The 21650-nt window shown below is 31.5% G+C and overlaps 2 protein-coding genes and 1 non-coding gene across 3 annotated transcripts; 2 read left to right on the top strand and 1 right to left on the bottom strand.

The window, feature by feature from the left end:
- Nucleotides 1–3717: 3717 nt before the first annotated feature.
- LOC126683053 (40S ribosomal protein S25-4) lies at nucleotides 3718–20167 on the top strand. Its single transcript, XM_050378871.1, has 4 exons — nucleotides 3718–3724; nucleotides 18838–18880; nucleotides 18982–19191; nucleotides 19892–20167. Exons 2-4 carry the CDS (start codon nucleotides 18878–18880, stop codon nucleotides 20003–20005), a joined length of 327 nt encoding a protein of 108 aa, XP_050234828.1. The 5' UTR covers nucleotides 3718–3724; nucleotides 18838–18877; the 3' UTR covers nucleotides 20006–20167.
- TRNAY-GUA (transfer RNA tyrosine (anticodon GUA)) lies at nucleotides 12731–12821 on the bottom strand. Its single transcript is given in 2 exon segments — nucleotides 12731–12766; nucleotides 12785–12821. It is a non-coding gene; the product is annotated as a tRNA-Tyr (tRNA).
- Nucleotides 14360–15216, top strand: LOC126683054 (defensin-like protein 1). Its single transcript, XM_050378872.1, has 2 exons — nucleotides 14360–14482; nucleotides 14860–15216. Exons 1-2 carry the CDS (start codon nucleotides 14410–14412, stop codon nucleotides 15033–15035), a joined length of 249 nt encoding a protein of 82 aa, XP_050234829.1. The 5' UTR covers nucleotides 14360–14409; the 3' UTR covers nucleotides 15036–15216.
- Nucleotides 20168–21650: the final 1483 nt, after the last annotated feature.

Here is a 21650-nt window from a genome sequence, read left to right as displayed (position 1 = left end):
ATAAATATAAAATACTAATTAGAAATCAAACATATAAATTAAATACTAATGATTTAAAATAATTAATAAAAATGATTGTTGATTTTTTTTCTTTATTAAAAGAGGTAGATAGATTGATAAGAAAGATGACAATATAGCCCTAATGCAAAAGCATAGAATGTTTAAGTTTTGTACAGTTTTGTCGTGTGTATATATAATGCAGGAGTAGAGACATATCATTTTAGTTTCAATTTTTCATTATAATAAAAACAATGCATTCCCAATAAAAATATTTATGCACTTTAATAAATTTGGGGAAAAAAAGCCTCACTCATTAATCGGCCTTTTTTTTTTTTTTTTTTTGAGGAAAAACAAATTCTTGCACAGCAAGACAAGGAAAAAGCAAAAACAGGAAATTAAAAGGTACTAGCTAGATTAATTGGATGGACAGCAAGTCTATCATCCTCCCAGATTTTCTTCCATTGCAAAGGCATATCTTCTATCCATACTTGAGCTTCTCCAGATTGAGCATCTGCTGCAATTGCATGAGCTAACTTGTTAGCCTTTCTAGGAACCCAACTCCAATCCACTTGGGTGAAATCTTTTGCCAAAGACCTGATATCATTCAAAATGGTTCCCAGGTCAGTTAAGTAATCCTGATTTCCTCTCAAGGCTGATATCAACTGAGCATTGTCGCTCTCCATTTCTACCTTCAAAAAAGAGCAGTCCTTTGCGGTTTCTAAACCCCACAGCAGCGCTTCAGCTTCAGCTATAGCAATGTCTAAACCCGCCTTCCTTTGAGCGTTGCCTATCACCATAATATCACCGTTGCTATCTCGACCAACAAAGCCGATGCCCCAATTACCATCTTCGGCCTTACCCGCGTCGGAATTTATTTTGATACATCCTTGCACTGGTTTCTGCCATTGAGCTTCACTAACATCTCCGATTTCTATCTCACCCCTAAAGACTGATTTGAAATCACCCAAGGTCTTATCAATGAGATTAAGAATCACTGGATACGGAATGTTGTTATTATTGAAGCAGAGTTGATTGCGCGCGTACCAAATTCCCCAGCAGGTTATCCAGAACAGCTCTATATCATCCTTATCCAGATTTTGCCAGTGTAAATTTGCCCATTGAATAAAATCAACATTCGGATATCGATTTGTATCAAGCCCCAGATTGCAAGCGAACCAGACACCACGGACCCAACCACAATCTTTGAAAACGTGATTTATGTTTTCTGTCTCCCTGCATCTAGTGCATAAGCCATCTCCAATGTTAGTGCGATGTCTCAAAGCTCCTTTCGTCGATAGACTGTTAGTTAAAACTCGCCACGCAAAATGTTTAATTTTTGGAGGGATCGACAACTTCCAAAGGTAATTCCAGGATTTGCATAAATCTGAACAAACAGGTATTGATGGCTCCGGGCTGATCCTACTACCCATTTCCAAGTGGTAAGCGCTTTTAACAGAGAAAAATCCATTCTTCGAGTAGTGCCAAGAAATTCTGTCCGGAACCTCTGATTTTCGTCTCACCCAGTTCTTGATAAAAGCAGCATCTTCTAAACTGCACAAACTATCAATCCTCTCCTCATCCCAACCTCCAATCTGCTGGTCAAGAATCTCGCTAACAGTTAAGTTAGTATCAACGGAATTATCAACTGGAAAAGCAAAAAACCGACCTTCTCGAGGCAGCCATGGGTCCTTAAAAATTCTGGTAGACTCACCATTACCAACATTCCAGCGAGTGCCTCGCATCAGCAGCGGAATGGCTCCATGGATGCTTCTCCATGTAAAGCTCGATTTTGGGGATAATTTGGATTCAATGAGAGAATGCCTAGGAAAGTATCTAGCCTTTAGAACTTGAGAAACCAGCGAATTTTCTTCGTGCATGATACGCCAGCCTTGCTTAGCAAGCATGGCTGAGTTAAAAGCTGAAATGTTCTTAAACCCAAGGCCTCCGCTTGATTTAGCACGGCACATCTTTTCCCATCCGACCCAATGCATACCTTTTTCCTTTGAGCCATTTTTCCACCAAAAATTTGCCATAAGACTTTGAAACTCTTGGCATATGTTTGCAGGCAGCCTAAAACCCCCCATAGCGTAGGTAGGAATCGCTTGAATAACCGATTTAAGGAGCACTTCTTTTGCAGCCTTTGAAAGTAATTTTTCTTTCCACCCACTAAGTTTTTTCCAAACCCTTTCGAGGAGAATATTAAAAATCTCTCGCTTCGATCTTCCAACAAAAGTTGGTAGACCAAGATATTTGTCGTGATGAACGACTGAGCGAACCTTTAGCAAACCAGCAATGTTCCGTTTGTTAGCAGCCCCGACATTCCGACTAAATGAGATAGATGTTTTCTCAAAGTTTATAAGTTGTCCTGAAGCTTGCTCATAACAGCGGATGAGCGTTTGGATCTCTAAAGCTTCCTTTTCTGAGGCACGACTGAAAATGACTGTATCATCCGCGAAGAATAGATGCGAAATAACCGGGGCTGATCTAGCAATCTTGACCCCATGAATTTTACCTTCTGCCGACGCCGCATTTAAAAGGCCAGAGAATGCCTCTGAACATAAGATGAACAGGAAAGGCGAAAGGGGGTCGCCCTGTCTGAGTCCACGACTCGGAAAAAATGTGCTTTGGGGATTACCATTAATCATGACTGCGAAGGAAACCGATGAAATACACTTCATAATCAGGGATCGGAATTGAGCTGGAAAACCCAATTTATCTAAAACTGCCTCAAGGAAACCCCATTCTATTCTGTCGAACGCTTTACTCATGTCGAGTTTCATGGCCATATAACCTTTTTTACCCTTATTTTTTTGATGCATCCAGTGGAAACATTCGAAAGCTACAAGGATATTGTCGGTGATAAGCCTATCTTTAACAAAGGCGCTTTGAGTAGGAGAAATGATATGAGGCATAATGTTTTTTAGCCTATTTACGAGGACCTTAGAAACAATCTTATACAAAACGTTGCATAGACTGATAGGCCTATAGTCTTTCATGGTTTCCGGGTTTTTTATCTTCGGTATTAAGACTATATGAGTGTGGTTTAATTTCTCTGGAAAAGGAGCACCATTCAAAAGGCTAAGAACAAAACTGCACACATCGCCTCCAATAACATGCCAATATTTCTGGAAAAAAAGAGGGGACATACCATCCGGACCGGGTGCCTTGTGAGGGTGCATATTGTTGATGGCCTTGGACACCTCTTCCCTAGTGTAGCTTCTCGACAATTGTTCAACCAGATCAACAGACAGAGAGTTGCGAATACCTCTTAAAGCTGCTTCAAAATTCAGCGGGTTCGATGATTCAAAAAGCGTTTGGAAATAGTCTCTAGATATGACGTCGAGCTCAGCAATCTCTTCACACCAATTACCGTTTAAATCAAAGAGACCAGAAATAGTGTTGCGTTTGCGACGTTGTGAAGCTTTCCTGTGAAAGAACGCAGTGTTTCTATCTCCTTCTTTAAGCCACAGAGCTTTCGATCGTTGTAACCAGAAAGTTTCCTCGCAAGTTAGAAGCTCTTCAAGCTCTAATTCCACCTTGCGAATAGATTGGAAAGTTTCATGATCTGCTGCTTGAAGCTGGAGATTAAGAATTTGCTTTCTTTTAAGTTTGATTTGTTTTGCTACACTACCCACGACTTCTTCATTCCACCTATGGAGCATATTCAGACAATTGCTAATTTTTCCCATCACAGAAGAATCACCAGTTTCTATGTTTGCAGCCCAGGCAGATTTGACGACACCTTCGCAGTCACTACGTCTAACCCACATTGATTCAAATCTGGGAATTTTCTTTCTTTTATGATGATTTCTTTGCTTCTTTCCCTCAATCTCTAGTAAAATAGGAGCATGGTCCGATGATTCACGCAAGAGAGTTAAGACTGAAGCGTTTGGATATAAGTCTTTCCATTTCGGGTTACAAACAACTCGGTCTAAGCGTTTGGATATAAGTCTTTTCATTAATCGGCCTTTTTAAGTGATAGTTGATGTGTTTGATTTGATACCAATACAAATGTTTGTGACCTTAAACGGCGCTCTACTTTTATTTGTCCTTAAAAGAAGACAAATCAACTTGGCTTCTCATCTATGCTCCAAAATATGGGTATACTTTTAGCCTTCCACAAAAAAGAATTGATATTTACATATTAAAATCATATATATATATATATATATATATATATATAATGAATAATATAAAAGAAAAAAAAATCTCTTTAAAAAATTATTCTCTAAAAATCTCATCTTCGCTTGATCTTATAGAGGGTGGGAGAAGGTGATTTTCAATCTTTATCGAAAAATCATCTTCCATCCACCTAAATTATTGCTATTTCTAAAGTTTTCTTTATATTTATGTCTGTTTAGATCTATAAATCTTTTTAGATTTAGAATTTTATTGATTCTTGTTATAGTGTTTGTTGAATGTTCTTGGTGATTGATAAGGTGTTTTGAGAATAAAAATCTACTTTTTTATAATTTTTGAAGATAAAAATCAGACAACATAAATCTTCAACGGATCTAACGTTTAAAGATAATTTTTGGATATATTGAAGATGAGATTTGAAAATTTTGACGTTTCAAAAATCAAGGATTTCAAAATCTTAATTTCAATGTTTGAACTATTCATATATTTGGATAACTCTCATCATTATTTTACATTAATTTTTTCAATTTGTTGACTATTTGTTTTTACGTAATTTTCATTTTCATCAATGGAGGTTTTAGCTTTTGAAAATAAAATTAATTTTAGATTAAACTAACCTACATTTGCAATGTATTTGCGCTTCTAAAAAAAGATTGGGGTTCAAGTCGTCCATATTTTTAAAGAAGCGAAATTTATTGCTAATCACCTCACCTCTTTGAGTGATGATGGTTCAGTGGATTGCAGAATTTATGAAGATCATATGTAATAGAGATGTTAGTTTTTAAATCTCAAAGCGTAGATGAATTGGTAAAGCGCTCGTCTAACTTAAGTGAGGTTGTGGGTTCGACCCGTGCTCATGTATGCAGCCGTTTAAAATTTAAAGGCAGAGTTTGCCTCCCGCAAGAGATCTACACTGTCCGAATGAGGATTAGTTTGAATGTGGAAGGCTTAAAGGTGTCGTCTTATAGTTGAGATCCGTTCAGAAAACTTCATGAACCTTGCACCAAAAAAAAGATGTTATGTTATTTGCCATGTTATTTGTTATAAAAAAAAATCATAGCGACGAAATTATAATAAAAAAATTGATTTATTAATTCAATTTCTTTAATATATAATTTAGCATCAAATTAAAATATTTATTTTAAACCGAATCATTTCAAACAACCCTAAACATTGAGTTCTTATATGCAAAAATCAAATTAAAAGATATGGCGTATCAGATGCTTTTTGTAAATTATTTATTTATTGACCAAATATATATTTATACTCCTAAATATTAACATTTGATAATTTATACACATGACTTTCAACAAAAAAACCATATGTAAACCTAATTTTTTTATTATATGTAAACTTAATTTTTTAAGTCACCATATTGGGCGTTCTCTCTCTTTTCATAATTTTTTCTCTTCTCATTTTTTTAGCATATGATTGGATAGGTTTATGTTTTTTTTTTCATAAACCGGGTCTAGATAAAATTTCCCGTGACACATTAGAGCTTAAAGAGAAGATAAATTCTATTTGGATTGGAGTTAATAATATTTTTTAATATAGAAAAAATAATAGTAAGTCATTAATATTTTTATAAAAAAAAATTACAAAGCACATACAACTAACAAAAAAATCTTGGTAACGAAATGAAAATATTGTTAATCATGTTTTATTAAACAAATTATACATAAAATTTAATTTTCAAATTTTATAAAAGAAGTTTCAGAACTAACTGTAAAAAAAAATTATATATTTTTTGTTCAGAATAGAAAAATTTATTAAAATACAAACTTCAAAAAATATACATAAAATACTCCTAAATGGTTTGATTTTATGATACTTTTATTGTTAAAAATATGTATAAATTTATACATTAAAGAGAGAATTTGGCAAAAATTGCAATCGTGGAAGGAAAATCTTTTTCCAAGCGGAGGTAGAGAAGTCTTACTGAAAGCGGTTATTTACGCCATTCCCACATATTATATGAATTGTTTCAGGATTCCTAAAGGCCTGATTACAGCTATTGAAGGTCTTTGCAATAAATTTTGGTGGGGAAGCAGTACAGAGAGCAGGAAAATTCACCGGGCAAAATGGAAAACTTTGTGCAAACCTAAATGTATGGGAGGTATGGGGTTTAGGGATTTAGAGTGTTTTAATAAAGCTCTATTGGCAAAGCAAGGATGGAGAATTCACAGTAACCCAAACTGTTTGTTGGCCAGAATATACAAGCACAGGTACTTCAAAAACTGCTCCTTTTTGAATGCATCTTGCCCAAGAATGGGGTCCTATACCTGGAGAAGTATCATGTGGGCGAAGGATGTTTTAGTAGCAGGCAATAGATGGAGAGTTGGTGATGGGAATGATATCAATATTTATGCTGACCCTTGAATCCCAAGGGAATCAACTTTCAAAATCCAGAGCAATCACAAGCTGCCTGAAGATACTAAGGTTAGTCAGCTAATCTCTGATAATGCGTTTTGGAAGGTTGAGTCCATTGTTGACAGTTTTGATGAAATAGATGTAGAAAGCATTCTGCAGATCCCTTTGGCAATAACAAGTCAAAAGGATTTACTACGATGGCACTATGACAAAGATGGTGAGTATTCTGTGAGGAGTGGATACAGATTGGCATGGAATATGAAGGGGATAGCTTCAAGCTCTACTGTCTCAGCAAACTTAAAGTGGTGGAAATCATTGTGGAAAATGGTTGTTCCAAATAAGGTAAAAAATTTCATATGGAGAGCTTTTCAAAATTGGCTTCCTGTGAAGACAAATTTGGCTCAGAGGGGTATGCAGGTGAACAGCTTGTGTGAAGACTGTGGAATGGATATTGAGAATCAAATGCATGTTTTCTGGTATTGCAAAAAGGCGAAGAACACATGGAAGCTTTGGAGCTTATCAGAGAGCATTAAACCTGAAAGAAATTGGGGAGTTCAGGACTTCTTCTTACATGCTTTCAGAATTCTTAAAAAGGAGGAGTTCCAGATGTTTGGTGTGATATTGTGGTTAATTTGGAGCAATAGAAACTGTTCAGTTTTTGGCAGCATTGGCAAACCAGCAGACCAGGTAGTCCTTTGGGCTTAAAACTATATTGAGGAGTTTGAAAAGGCAGGGAAAGAAGGAAAGTATCTGGGAGCAAGAGCAGGAAGAAGGATTCTGGCTGAGGATAAGAGGTGGATACCCCCAAGAAGACATACATACAAAATCAACGTTGATGCAGGTTTTGACAGCATTAATAAGTGCTATGGTACTGGAGCAGTAGCTCGCGATTGGCAGGGACAAGTTATAACTTCTGGCTACTGCAAATATAGGGGGTTAACAGATGTGAGCACAGGAGAGGCAGTGGCAATCAGAGATGGAATTATGTTGGCACTAGAGGAAAATCTAATTCCTTTTGAGATCAATTCTGACTCAAAAGTTGCAGTGGATATCTTCAAGAATGATGTGGTGCCTGCTAATGACATTGGTCTGTTTGTCCAAGACTGCAGGAGTATGCTACCAAGTTTGCAGTGTATGAGTGTGAAGTATGCGAACAGGCAATCAAACAGGGGAGCACATCTTCTTGCACGAACAGCTCTTAAATGTGAGAGACACAATGTAAAATGGAAAGGAAATATTCCTTCCATAAATTTTTAAAATTTAGTTAAATTAATTCATTAATATAAACTTATGATATTTTTTAGAAAAACTCTGTCATTTTGGAAGGATTCACGTATCTTCCAAATAAAATTAAAACCATTAATTTAACCTTATTTCTCTTTTCTTAACCTTCTTTTTTCACCCTTTTAACTCGTCCACTGCCTATCAGGGGTGGGCAAAAAAACCGATCAAACCGATTAACCGAACCGAAACCGGAAAATCGAACCGGAAAATGTGGTTAACCGGTCCAACGGTTTAGGTTTAGGTTTTTGATTTTTAATTTTCATGGTTAATGGTTTAGGTTTAGGTTTTGGATTTCTAAAAAAACCGTGGTTAATCGGTTAACCGGTTTTTATATATATATATATATTCATATATTTTTAATAATTAATAAGGTATATTTTATGATCTATAAAATAATATGGATTTTATAATATACACAATAAAATCTAAATATAAAAATATATTGATAGATATTTTATTTAGGAATATTTCTATATTTTAGGAGAATCTATATGTAAAAATATTTTGATGTTATTTATAAATTATTTGTAAATAATAATAGTTTTAAATATTTGCATTGACTTAACTATTCATAAGATAGTTTAGATTTATATTTTTAATATAATTTGAATTTTTATGGTTTTTTTTGTTTGCTAAAAAATTAAATAGAATTAAAATTTTATCTTTTTTTGTCTTTAATTTTTCTAATGGTTATATGGTTAAAAACCGTAAAACCGAACCATTTTTGATGGTTAACCGATTTACCGGTTAACCGTTTAAAATTTTAGGTTTAGGTTTTTAATTTTAAAAACCGTATTACAATGGACCGGTTTACAAATCACCCTCATGGACCGGTTAACCGGTCCATGCCCACCCCTACTGCCTATAATCTATATGATCCTTAATTGATAATTAAATTAGTAATCTAGAATTAGTGGCACTTAAACTATATCCAGATGGCGGCCGTGGGTGCTAATGGTGTATCTAAAAAGATGATGGTTACTGCTTAAAGGAACTCCATGAATCCCACTTTAATACATCGCAGACAAAATATTTTATTATATTATATACTATAGTATTAAATTAATTTATATTATTTTATTATATTGTATATTATTATAAGAAATGTGGGCTTTATAGGTTCTTCTTTAACTGAAAATGGACCTACGTAGAAAGAAATCCACAGATTGAGACCAAGGTGGGGTTGCAAATACCCTTTTTAATACAAATTGAATTGATGGGTTCCTAATTGCAAAGCAAAAAGTTTAGCTACATGATTTTGAGATTTTATTAAAATTCTCACCATTATATTCCTAAAATATTATTTTATCTAAAACGAATACTTTATAATCCTTCATATAAAATTTTACTAAAATTCACTAATATAAAAATGTTCATGAATAACTGATAGTCTTAGTTGAGTTCAAAAAAAAAAAACTGACAGTCTTAGTTAAGAAGAAGAAAAAAGCAAAATATATTTATCTTCTCATAAATACAGCTCGTTATATATTGTGATTTTGAAATTTTATTAGTTAGTTTGTTTTGTTTAACCTTTATCAAATATATTCACATCTCGTTTAAAATTGACATGATGATATATTATTATTATTATTAATCCATGTGTACAAAATTTCATTCTACTACATTATACAAACTAAGCATAAGTATATTTACCAACACACTAAAGATGATGGATAAAATTTTAAAATTATGATATATGTAATGATGGAGCTGCCTTCTGAACCGGTGAATGAGACCTGCAAAATATGGTAGAAGTTAATTGGACGGTGGTTGTCCGATTAACTCTCCGATGCTAAAGTCAGTTTAGAGTTTTGAGCAGCGTTTTAGTATATGAATGTAATTGTGTTTCCAGTCATACCTCATGCTCCTTTTATAGTAGATGATTGCATACCTTATAGAGTTGTAGTAGGTAAGTGAATCCTACTTTGTAGGGATTGACTCTGATTTGGCGTGATCTGCCTTATTCAGACATGAGTCCTATTTAGTAACGTCTTCCTAAATAGTCTCGTCTTCCTAAGTTAGAGCTTATCTTTCTCAGTTGGAGTTTGTGTCTAAATAGGAAGGTACTTCGAGATATTATAGTAGATATGACGATCTATCCGGATCCCAGGATCGACGCACTTTGGGCGGATCCTAAAGGATTCGGTCTTCGTCTTGTTGAATGATACATCGGCGAATCCTATGGATTCGACCGTCTTCATCGTATATTCCTTAACAAATGTAACAAATGAGCTATAATTGTCAATAGATAGATAATTTTTCTCCTAACAAGGACTTGCGTATCTCACAAACGGAATAATTTTATATTTAAATACCAAATTGTCCCTTCAACTTATATGCAATGTATAATTAACACTAAAACTTTGAATCTATTATGTTACAGTAATTAGTCCATATTTCGATCAATTAATTTTCCGTGGTTATTTTTAAAATTGATACATTTGATGTAATTGAAAAAAAAAATCAAGTAACTAATTGATAAATAATAATTTTGTATTAACTGTCCATTGCATATAATTTTAGTGAGTAAATTGGTATTTAAGTTACAATTCTATAATCACTTTATTATTTTTAAGTAATGGCAGTCACATTGAAAAATAAATTATGGTCTAATATTAAATTCAAGTGAAATTAAAACTTTTTTTTTGCTTTGGGATGCATTTAAAATAAATACACGTATAGATTGTAGATAAAGCATGAAACGAAAAAATTGCTATTTTGATTAGATAATTGATTCTAAAGTTTAATGTTCTTTTCATGTTGATTGAGCTTCAAACTCAAACACAATTTTTTTTTATTTAATTGATTCTTATACGATTACACAAGAGCTAAATATTCACTCTATATTATTCCTTTTTTTGAATATCACTCTATATTATTCCTATTTCATCAATAAAATTAAAAGTAAAAAATTCCAACATACTTTAGCTAGTTAATTATGTGCATGACATAATTAAATATTCCCTTGGTTTTCTTCTCTTTAATAAAAATTATTAAATTTTATACACTTCATTTTTGCCTACATACCCACACGTTGGATTCGAAGATTATTGAGTCAGAATTCCACAAACTGCATTTATTCCTTCATTATTTTTTATCTTTAGCAGAAATATTAAAGTTAATTAATTCTTTTTTTCACTTTCCCGAATATTATTAATATTTGTATTTTAAGTATACATATTTAGAGAAGGAGAAGAGAGTCAACTATAAATAAAGACTTAATATGATTTCATACAATAACATAAACAACAAGTAATTAGAATATTAGTGAAAATAAACACTCAATTTATGGTGTCTTATCAGTCTTGCGGATTTTACCATTAAATTATTATTTTATCATAAAATAGTTACTACCACTAAGATGCTATATATGTTCATAATGATATATTCTTGAGGTAGTATTAGATTCATAGAACGATTTTAAAAAAATAAGACAAAATTTATACTTTTTGCAATATATAATGGCGTAACTAAAAAATAAAAGAGCGAGAACATGATGAAATGATTTTAGAAAAAAAAAAGACGTCGGAAGAAGTGAGCGAACAAATGCAAAATTTCTTTTAGAATCATAATTCTACATCAAAAATTTATGGTTATTTTTTTTCTCGATCAATATCTACCTGCTATGAGCGGTCACATATTTCGATTTGTAATGATCCATTTTTTTATATATTTCTTGGTTTTAGTTGATCCGTTTGTGTATTAATTTTGAACTCGCATGTTGCTGATTGTTGTTGTTTCATAATTTTTTTGACTTTTCAAGTTGTATGTTGTGTGTCGTTTCTTGATTGATCGAATTTTATCTTAACTTCAACACAATCATTTAATTCATCTTTTATGGTTTGTAAGACGAATCTGCAATTGATCGTAGCATAGGTTTTTTCCGACGATAACGCATATTTGAGTTTCTGCACTATCATACTTTTAACAATTGAGTTCATATACTAAAAAAGCGTCCATATAGAGTCCACTATATATGTCTATTTTCGTTAAAGATGAACTCAGTGTGTTTGCATGGACAAAAATAAACAATATTAAGAATTTAATTTAAATAAAGCTGATGAGGACATTTTTAATACAAAAGTTCAATCATAAAAAGTGTGATAGTGCATGAATTTAAATATGCGTTAAGCTTTCTTTTTATCATATCATCAAATTTACTATTAATATTACTCATATAATTGTCGTTGTTGAGTTAATACAAAAGTTGACATATTTGATAATGTAGTGATAACACATCATAGCGATCAAGCAACCTCACCGATATGTGATGCCGCTAAATCAAACGAATGACCGATATACTCTAGACAAATCTATCAACATATTGCAAATAGTTAGTATCCGAGTAGAGACTACTAGAGATATACCAAAAAATGACCGAGATACAATACGTAGTCTTGTATCTTGGCTCATCACAAGCTAAATAATCAAGATACAAGACCATAACAGGTATCTCGGCTAACACTGTATGTTGGATAGCATGCGCGCCAAATAACTTATGGGGACCATAGAAGAATCTCTAACACATGAGAATGGTCCCTACGTTGCACACATCTGACACGTAGCTCGAGACATAACATAATATAGGGGCTAAAGAAGTTGAAGGGAAATTTCAACAAAAGTTTGCACGAGTTAGTTTATCTAAACCATCTTATGTGCAAACTCTAAAGGTAATTTCTTACTCACCCTACTGTACTCTTTTTTGTTTTCCTGTCCAACTAATTCTAGCTTTGGAGCGAACAACCGTTAACTCTCCCTGGTGTTTCATGTGACCTCCATTTTCTTTTTGTTCCCTGTTAACTCGGAATTCAGTGCTTAAGTGATTTATCAATATTCATCAAGAAAATTAAAAATTTCAAACTTTAAAATTTCTATCCAGCCCGTATGCATAATAAACTAATGAAATTGCATATCCAAAACATTGGTAAAAAAAGAATCCGACCTGCCGGATTCGAACCAGCGACCTAAGGATAACTATGGACTTTCCCCACTACAGTCCTCCGCTCTACCAACTGAGCTAAGGTCGGATATGAATTGATTGCAAATAAATATTTTACACTAGTAACTACGTATTAAACAAAAACACAAAAATTCTTTTTAAAAAGGAAATCTTGCATTATTGGATCTAATTTATCATGGAGCCTATAATTTAACACTTGGCAATTAATGCTGCATAAGAGGGAGTAATGCATGTGGGTTTCACATTTTTTTCTAACAGTATATCATCTCAATTGTTGAGCCAAATCCTTGGAAAGTCAGCTCTGCTTATCCCTTTAATTAGTAATTTTTTTTTTCTGCATTTTAAATTAACGGAAAATTTTACTATAAATATAAATATTAAAAATGATTAAATTTTAGTACATTTTCTGTTTTTTAATTTATTCTACTATAATTAATTAATTCGGCAATAAATAACTATTCATAATTTAAAATAAATAAAATATTATATTATATATCGATTTGAAACGAAAGAAGTATTATAAATTTAAAAAGAGTATAATATAATTTTATATTATTTGAATTTGAAAAGTTCTAAAATTAGAGCAGCTCTTGTTATTACTTTTATGATTTATCTTTGACCATCTTTAAAGTCTCAACCTTCTTATCAAACAGGATTAGTTTTTGTATCCTCAATCAAATCGATTGAATCTAGCTGCTAATCCGGTTTGATCTTTAAAATATTGCATAAGACAACTAGATCCTTAATTAACGGTAAAACTTTTTTATTTATGATATGTCATCATGTAAAAAATTGTATGAAAAGTTTTTATAGCTGACACAATAAGTAATGAAATGTGCGAAAAAATTAAAAATTAATTATTTCAACTCATATAATCAACGGAATATACTATTAATTTTTAAAAAATATAATAAGCAAATAATTTTATAGTTTTATATATTTTATAGTTTTAACAAATATATACTAAAAAAATAGACAGTTCGATATATAAATTTTACGACTTGAAGTAATTATTTATATTCAAACTTCAATCAAATATGCAAGTTCCAGTGTTAATACTCGCGTGGAGTGTCTCTTTTCTTGTTGGACTTGATTAGAATTTAACTATAATTATTCAAACTCGTAAAATTAATGAATAGACTATTGTATTCTGTTTACGAGAATGTATCTATCAAAACGACCAAAAATCGTTAGCAGATCTATCTTAAGGTTAGGATAAATTCTAATTCGGACTGTGTTAAGTGAAGGAGGTATAATTTGTAGTGAACTAAAAATGAGAGAGGGGTTAAAACTCCAACTGTTAGAAGAGGTGGACTCAAGCCACTCAAAATTAAGTCCGGGACTGGAAAAAGAAAATTATATATGGTTCCTCCGATCAAAATTATGGACATATATACAAACTCATTTTGACTAATTAATCAATTGCATTCATGTTTATTAATCTTATCTCTGTTTTATCAAATTACAACGTTGTCACCACTAAATTAGTAACTATATATCTACCCATAATATAAATGTTATCTTGTAATGCAAGTCAACCATGCACATGAAGGATCCATTAATCAAGAAACTTAAAGTACTATAAATACCCCTACCCACTTCTCTACACTGCACAACTGATCAGATAAAAGAAATCAAATCTCTCGCAATCTATAATGGCCAACATTACTCTCAAACCTGTTTATTTTCTTGCAATCTTTTTCATCATCCTCCTCCTAGCAAATGCAGGTAAGTTTGCTTTTGCGTAATTAAAATATATGGATAAAATGTATTTATTTAGAATAACTATGACTCGTTCAATAAATATATATATAATAATTTACAATACTATCAATTCGGTCCATTACTTTTCTGAGTGTTGCCAATTATATTCATTTTTAGTTTATAGCTGACATGATGCGATGTTATAATTGTCAAGTAGGATAGTTATGTACGTGTGGAGGTATAACATTGCACCATAAGCTCGATCTAAATGAATTGTGAATATGTATTTGGCAAAAATCGGAAAACAATGATAGATGAAACTGGCAAAGTTTCATACTAGCGAATTATAATCGTTGTTATATAATTGTGGTAACTGGATTGAATATTATTGGTGCATGCAGAGGAGACAGATGCAGCGAAAAAAGTATGCGAGAAGAGGAGCAAAACGTGGTCGGGAGTATGTACGTTATCGTCACACTGCGACAATCAATGCAGGAAATGGGAGGGAGCTGACCATGGAGCTTGTCACCAGCGTTACTGGGTTACTCGTGCTTGCTTCTGCTACTTCAAATGCTAATGTTTTCTTACAGTTACATCACTCCAGATTTCCCAGGAAATTATTTAATAAAGTTCGTGTGTTTCAATTTTGAATGTACTTCTACTATGTTCTTCGTATGTATTAGATCGATGTTTTCATATGGCGGAGCAGTAAGTCCGCCCTAATCGGAGTTGGTCGAAGATGCAATTTTTTCGAAAAATTAAGTCTCAATACTGCGATTAATTTGTCCTGCAAGGCTAGAGCCAAGATTGATACTCCAATATATGGGAGGGCCAATCATATTCAGTAATAATAAATAAAAAAAATATATATTTCAGAATAAATAATAAATTAGTAATTAATAAATATCTAAAACTTATTATCGCAAAAACTTATACTACATATTGTTAAAATTGCTCATTGGTAGATCGAACTACACCAACTTACAAATTCTATTGGAATTTTTAAAGCTAAATAAAGAATAAACAACTCGACTGTGTGATAATTGAACTTATTATTCAATTTTTGTAATTGAAAGTCGATTATTGCATTAAAAAAATATTGAATACTGAGATAAGTATATTGACAGCTTCACAATGTTTTTTTACTGTTACAACTAATTATTCCCAACCATCTTTTCTTAATTTTTGAATGAGCACCGTAGTAGATTTTAAGCGGATTCTGTTTACATATTTATGAATTTAATTGTGACTAATTTTATTGTTTATTGGAATAATAAAACCTAAAAAAACTTATGTTTTCGCAGATTATTGTTTAAGAAAGGCAGGACCAAATATCAAATAAAATTAAAAAAAAATAAGAAATACATTCAGACCTGATCCTTATTCATGAATCATTTTTCAATGCATAAAAATTAAATTACTCTTTTTTATGATAAATGATGATTAAATTAGCACAACTACAAAAAGTGGAGGACAAAAACGATTAAAATATTAGCTCCAAACAAAGAAGACTAAGATTTAAATACATCATTGGTATTGTAATGAAAATTAGGTTTGTGAAACTTATAATGATTTACGCCTTTTTAATACAAATAAAAGACAAGTCTGCAAAATCCGTAATTTCTTCTTTGAAAATTCTCCTGTTACGAGCCTTTTAAGGCCTCGCTTGGTTCGTTTTATAGCAATTCCTGGAAAGTAACTTCCCGGAAAGTGTAGTTTCCGGGAAGTTAACTTCCCAGGAAGTTTGTTAAATGTTACTTGTTTCAATTTTTACTTCCCGGGTAGTACAAAATTAATTTTAATATAATATACTATATTTTTAACTAAAAGACATAAATGTCCTTTGATAATTTTTATATTATTAAACAAATAATTTTAATTTAAAAATCGAGTAATAAATAATTTAATTTTTGCTTATTATCTCTTATTTTACGATTCACGTACTATTTAAGAGAGTTTTAAATATTAAAATTTAAAAATTATATTTTTTTATTTGAATTTTACATAATATAAAATATTTAATAAAAATATTTATTTATTATAAATAACAATTATAAAATAATATAATTATATATTTTGAAATAAATAAAAATATTTTATATGAATTTTAAAAGAAAAAAAGAAAAAAATTAAGGTTAAATTAGGAAAAACCAACAAAAGTGCTAGGGAAGTTCTACTTCCTTGGGTTTTGCTAGGGAAGTTACTTCTCTAGTCAAAGGGAAGTCAAACGTCCAACTTCCCGGGAAGTAAAATGTAAAAATTGAACCAAGCAAAAAAAATTTGCTACTTTCCGGAAAGTACAACTTTCCTAGTCTATTTACCTCCAACCAAGCAAGGCCTAAATCTCTCAGACACTGAAAAACCAAATGGTACTCCATAATTTCCGGTAATAAAAATTAAATCACTTAGAAGTTTCTAACCCAAATTATGATTTTAAAGACTGATAAATTGCATATTGCATTTGCTTACCTCCAAATTTGACTTTTTCTTATTAAACGAGTATATTATATTTCTCAGATACCTTTCATTAATTCATGTTCTTCATAAAACATCTTTTCAATGAATCAAAAATTAAATTATTTGGAGGTGTTTACAGAGAGTTATAAATGATTGAAGTTGATAGTTGGACTGAGGTCATTATATCGTCGAGCTGTTGCATAGCTCGAGTTGAGATGCTTATGGAGATATATAAGATCGTTAAGCCGATCTTCGGGCTCGCTTGGTTAATTGGGGGTAAATGAAACTTGTAATTTTTTTTACTTGATTCAATTTATACATTTTATTTTTCGGAAAATTACATGTTTGACTTCCTTTAATTAAGGAAGTAACTTCCCTAGTAAAATTCAAGGAAGTAGAACTTCCTTACCACTTTTATTGGATTCTTCTAATTTAACATTAACTCCTTCTTTCTTTTTCTAAAATTCATACAAAAAATATTTTTATTTACTTCAAAAAATATACCTATATTATTTTATAATTATTATTTATAATAATATTAAATATTTTTAATATTCTTATCGACAATTTTTATATTATGTAAAACTAAACTAAAAAAAAGTATAATTTTTAAATTTTAATATTTAAAAAACTCTCTCAAATACTACTTGAATCGTAAAATAAGAGTTAATAAGTAAAAATTAAATTATTTATTGCTCGATTTAAAAAAAATACTGATTTGGTTAACAATATAAAAATTATCAAAGGACAATTATGTTTTTTAATTAAAAATATAATATATTATATTAAAATCAATTTTGTACTTTCAAAAAAATAGAAATCGAAACAAACAACATTTATCAAACTTTCTGAAAAGTTTTTCCTAGAAACTATACTTTCAGAAAATTAACTTACCAGAAATTGCTATAAAACGAACCAAGTGAGACCTTCTAGAACACATTGAAATACTTCTTTAAAATCAATGGGTTCAACCGAATCAAATATAGACTTATACTATATTATTTTGAAGAACAAATTATTTAAGCAGTTAAATCAAGTTTGATTTTTTCTTTCTTTCTATGTAATTATGCGGTTTATTATTGTTTTGTTTACTTTTATTATATTTATCTAAATTTATTAATTAATAATATATTAGTAGTATAATAATTAAATTGAACTTCAATAAACTATTTTTTTTTCATATAATTTTTATAATTAAACTTATGTTAACAATTGGTCACTTTGCCTGTTCATGAGTTTATTCAGGGAACAACCGGTCAAACATTCACTTTATGGTAGATGAAGTCGTACTGTTCACATTATATGACCTATGTGAATAACTAACTTTTAATGTTTTAATTATAAATTATTGTTTATTTCATTTACTAACTCGTGTGAGATGCAGGTGACCTGTGGCTGTAGTGATAGAAAATGAATTTAAGATATCATTTTATAATTAATAAGCTAACATCATCTAAGATTAGAGGATCAGTTAATTAGATCTATCAATGTAATATAACAATTAAAATTGATTGATAAACATTAAAAATTAATTCATTAAAAAATTTATATAAAAAGTAATATTCTACATTATTTATTATCATTATTCATCCTTTCATTTTAACTTTATATTTACATAAATTTTAGTTAATTAAAATCTCAATTTCATAATTATTTTATTTTTATATTACCTATTGACGATATTATACACTTACAATTTCTCTTTTTAAATACTAAATTCATCTTACATAAAGCAAAGAAATTCTTCCATATGTCAATAAATATTGTATGGGCCTGGGCTTCAAAAACGTGTTTGGACTTGGATGAAGAAATTGGATAACAAATTGAAACCTCAAAAAGAAAACAACAAAACGATATAATTATAAATAGAAACCCTAGATTTCAAATAAACAAAACCCTAATCTCTGCAGCCCTTCCTCTCATTCATCTCCAAGCAGCAGCCACTCCTCAGTCTCAGATCCAATGGTAAATTTTAAACCCTAGACTCAATTTTCTCAACTGTATCACTTAATAACTTGATTTTTAGCAAATGGGTATATTTAAATTTTGTTGGTTTGGATTTGAAGGCACCGAAGAAGGAGAAGGCACCGCCGCCGTCGTCGAAGCCGGCGAAATCGGGCGGAGGAAAGCAGAAGAAGAAGAAGTGGAGCAAGGGAAAGCAAAAGGAGAAGGTGAACAACATGGTGTTGTTTGATCAAGCTACTTATGATAAGCTTCTCTCTGAAGCTCCTAAGTATAAGCTTATCACTCCTTCAATTCTCTCTGATCGCTTAAGGGTATGGATTCTTTTATCTTTTTGGCTTTAATTAGTTTTTTAATATTACGAATTTGGATTATTTTTAATTGTTTAGGTATTTAGTGAATGAATAGTAAATGATTGAATTTGTTTTAAAATTCATTTTTGTTGGTTTATTTTGCTTAGGGTGTATAGTGTTGAAGAGATTGATATTTATGTGTGATTATATGAATATTTAAGGCTGTATTGTCATGCTTACTGCTTTGTACTTGGATTTCATGTCATTTCAATTGGTTTTGTTTCGATTCTCTTCTGTTTTTTTTTCTAGAATGTTGTTTTTGTTCGCTTAAGTTTCATGTTTTCTTTTGTTTCTCTTAAACAAGTGTTGTTCCAGACATTTTTCCATTTATTGAATTCCGGAAGTTGTTTGTGTTTTGATATATATAAGAAGTTTGGAAGAAGTGCCTGACTCTAAATTTCAATGACCAGCGACTGAATGTCGTCTCTGGGATGTCTACACATTTTAGTTATTACAATGATTGCTTTTTACCCTTTTTTGAAAAAGAAAAAAAATCTACTTAGCCTTTTGTGTAATTGTATTTTACTCTTTTTACTGGCCCTTGACCAATTGTTTCTGTGAATAGTCATTATTTTAATGTGTCAAGAAGCAATCCTAGTATGATATTCATATCTTGTGATGTTTTATGAAGATTCTCAAATTAGTTTTTTTTTCCGAACAGATCAACGGTTCACTCGCAAGGAAGGCAATAAGAGATTTGATGGCAAGAGGTGTCATCAGGATGATCTCTGCCCATTCCAGCCAGCAGATTTACACTAGGGCAACAAACACCTAGATTTCATTCTTGTATGCTTATTTAGTTTTTTACATAGTGCTTTTTTTGCTGATAAATACTATTATGTTTTTTTATCCGGAGATTGTTTAAATGCTTGAGTTGCAATCTTGGACCTTTATCCTTTGCCTTTGATGAATTTTATAAGATTTCTTGGATGTTTAATTTGCCTTTTCAGCAATCTTTCTCTGGCCTCTAAAACTGTTTTTATGTTGTTTCCAATTCGCCTTTCATGCTGAATTGTAGTTTCACTTTTAGTGCTCTAATAATTATGGCTATGAATTAGATCTTAGGTCTTCCTTATTAGCTGTATGGTTAGTTAGCTATACAAACCCGGTATTTAATTAGTTATAACTTACCTGTTTAGTTATAGCAGCATGAGGTTTTACAATTTTATTATGAAAGGCTCTATAGTTTGATGAAATTCAATCTAAGTTATAGCAAAACCATTCGAAAGCTACGTGGGTGTCTTTTGTAGTATCATGTCGAGCCCTTGACCAGTTACTGATTATTTGCTTTCTTCATCACTACTGTGCTTTTCGCTCGTGCTTGATTGATTACCTACTTGATGAAATTCTGTTTGTATTCTGCATGTGATTATTGATGCTGCATTAGCTTGGGCCATGTACAGTTTCACTTAGGTAAGAAGGTTTTATATTTACATGGATGATCTTTCTAGTATTGAAGCATGTGAAGCGAAAAATATAGAACATGAAAGGGTTTAGAAATTGGTACTCGAAAAAGTATTCGGATTTACTGTTGAAATCTTTAAAACAATACGTACGCTCTCGTGCTTGATTGATTATCTACTGTTTGTATTCTGCATGTGATTAATGATGCTGCATTAGCTTGGGCCATATACAGTTTCACTTAGGTAAGGAGGTTTATATTTACATGGATGATCTTTCTGGTATTGAAGCATGTGAAGCGAAAAATACAGAACATGAAAGGGTTTAGAAACTGGTACTCAGGAAAAGGATTTGGATTTCCTGTTGAAATCTTTAAAACAATTCGCAGGAATTGAATCTTAAATCTTTAAAATAATGCTTAGTAATTAAATCTTATGTTATGCAGTAAATCAATTAGTTGATTTGCTCTTGCTGAGGATAATCTGCCAGTGATTCTCACATCATATTTGGCACCTTGGCCTAAGCTTACTTATAATCTACAATTAAGTCAATTCTGATTTTCATAATGAATTGATCTTTAAGTTTTTTTATGCTATTGAGCTCAAATATAGCTCTTTTCTTGCACCAATGCGATGCTCATTCCTCGAGTTTGGGTTATTTTAATTTGTGAACCGGCAAAGAATGTGGCTTGGCTAATCGATTTCTAACATTTGATGTACGATTTTGACGCAAACAAGTTATAGGAAGACAGATCTTGAACACTAATTCCTAAAGTTATATTATAAAATTGTTAGAAAAGGAATGTTTTGCCTTTATTGATATGATATAGCTAGCAGTATGAGAGCCAGCTCGTCGTCAGCGGCTTTGTGCCACGCTGTAGTATTGGTTTTCAATATGTGGTTCTGTATGCTCGATCGCTTCTCTGTTCTATTCTAGGCTTACTTAGTTGTCCCTCCGTTCTTATCAATTATTGGCACGTCGAAACCTTTAGGTTTAACTAAAATATCAAATCAACCGCT

The sequence above is a fragment of the Mercurialis annua genome, linkage group LG5 (assembly GCF_937616625.2).
Source record: "Mercurialis annua linkage group LG5, ddMerAnnu1.2, whole genome shotgun sequence".
NCBI lineage: Eukaryota > Viridiplantae > Streptophyta > Magnoliopsida > Malpighiales > Euphorbiaceae > Mercurialis > Mercurialis annua.
The sequence above is the reverse complement of the archived record's forward strand: the minus strand, read 5'-3'. Positions and strand labels throughout refer to the sequence as shown.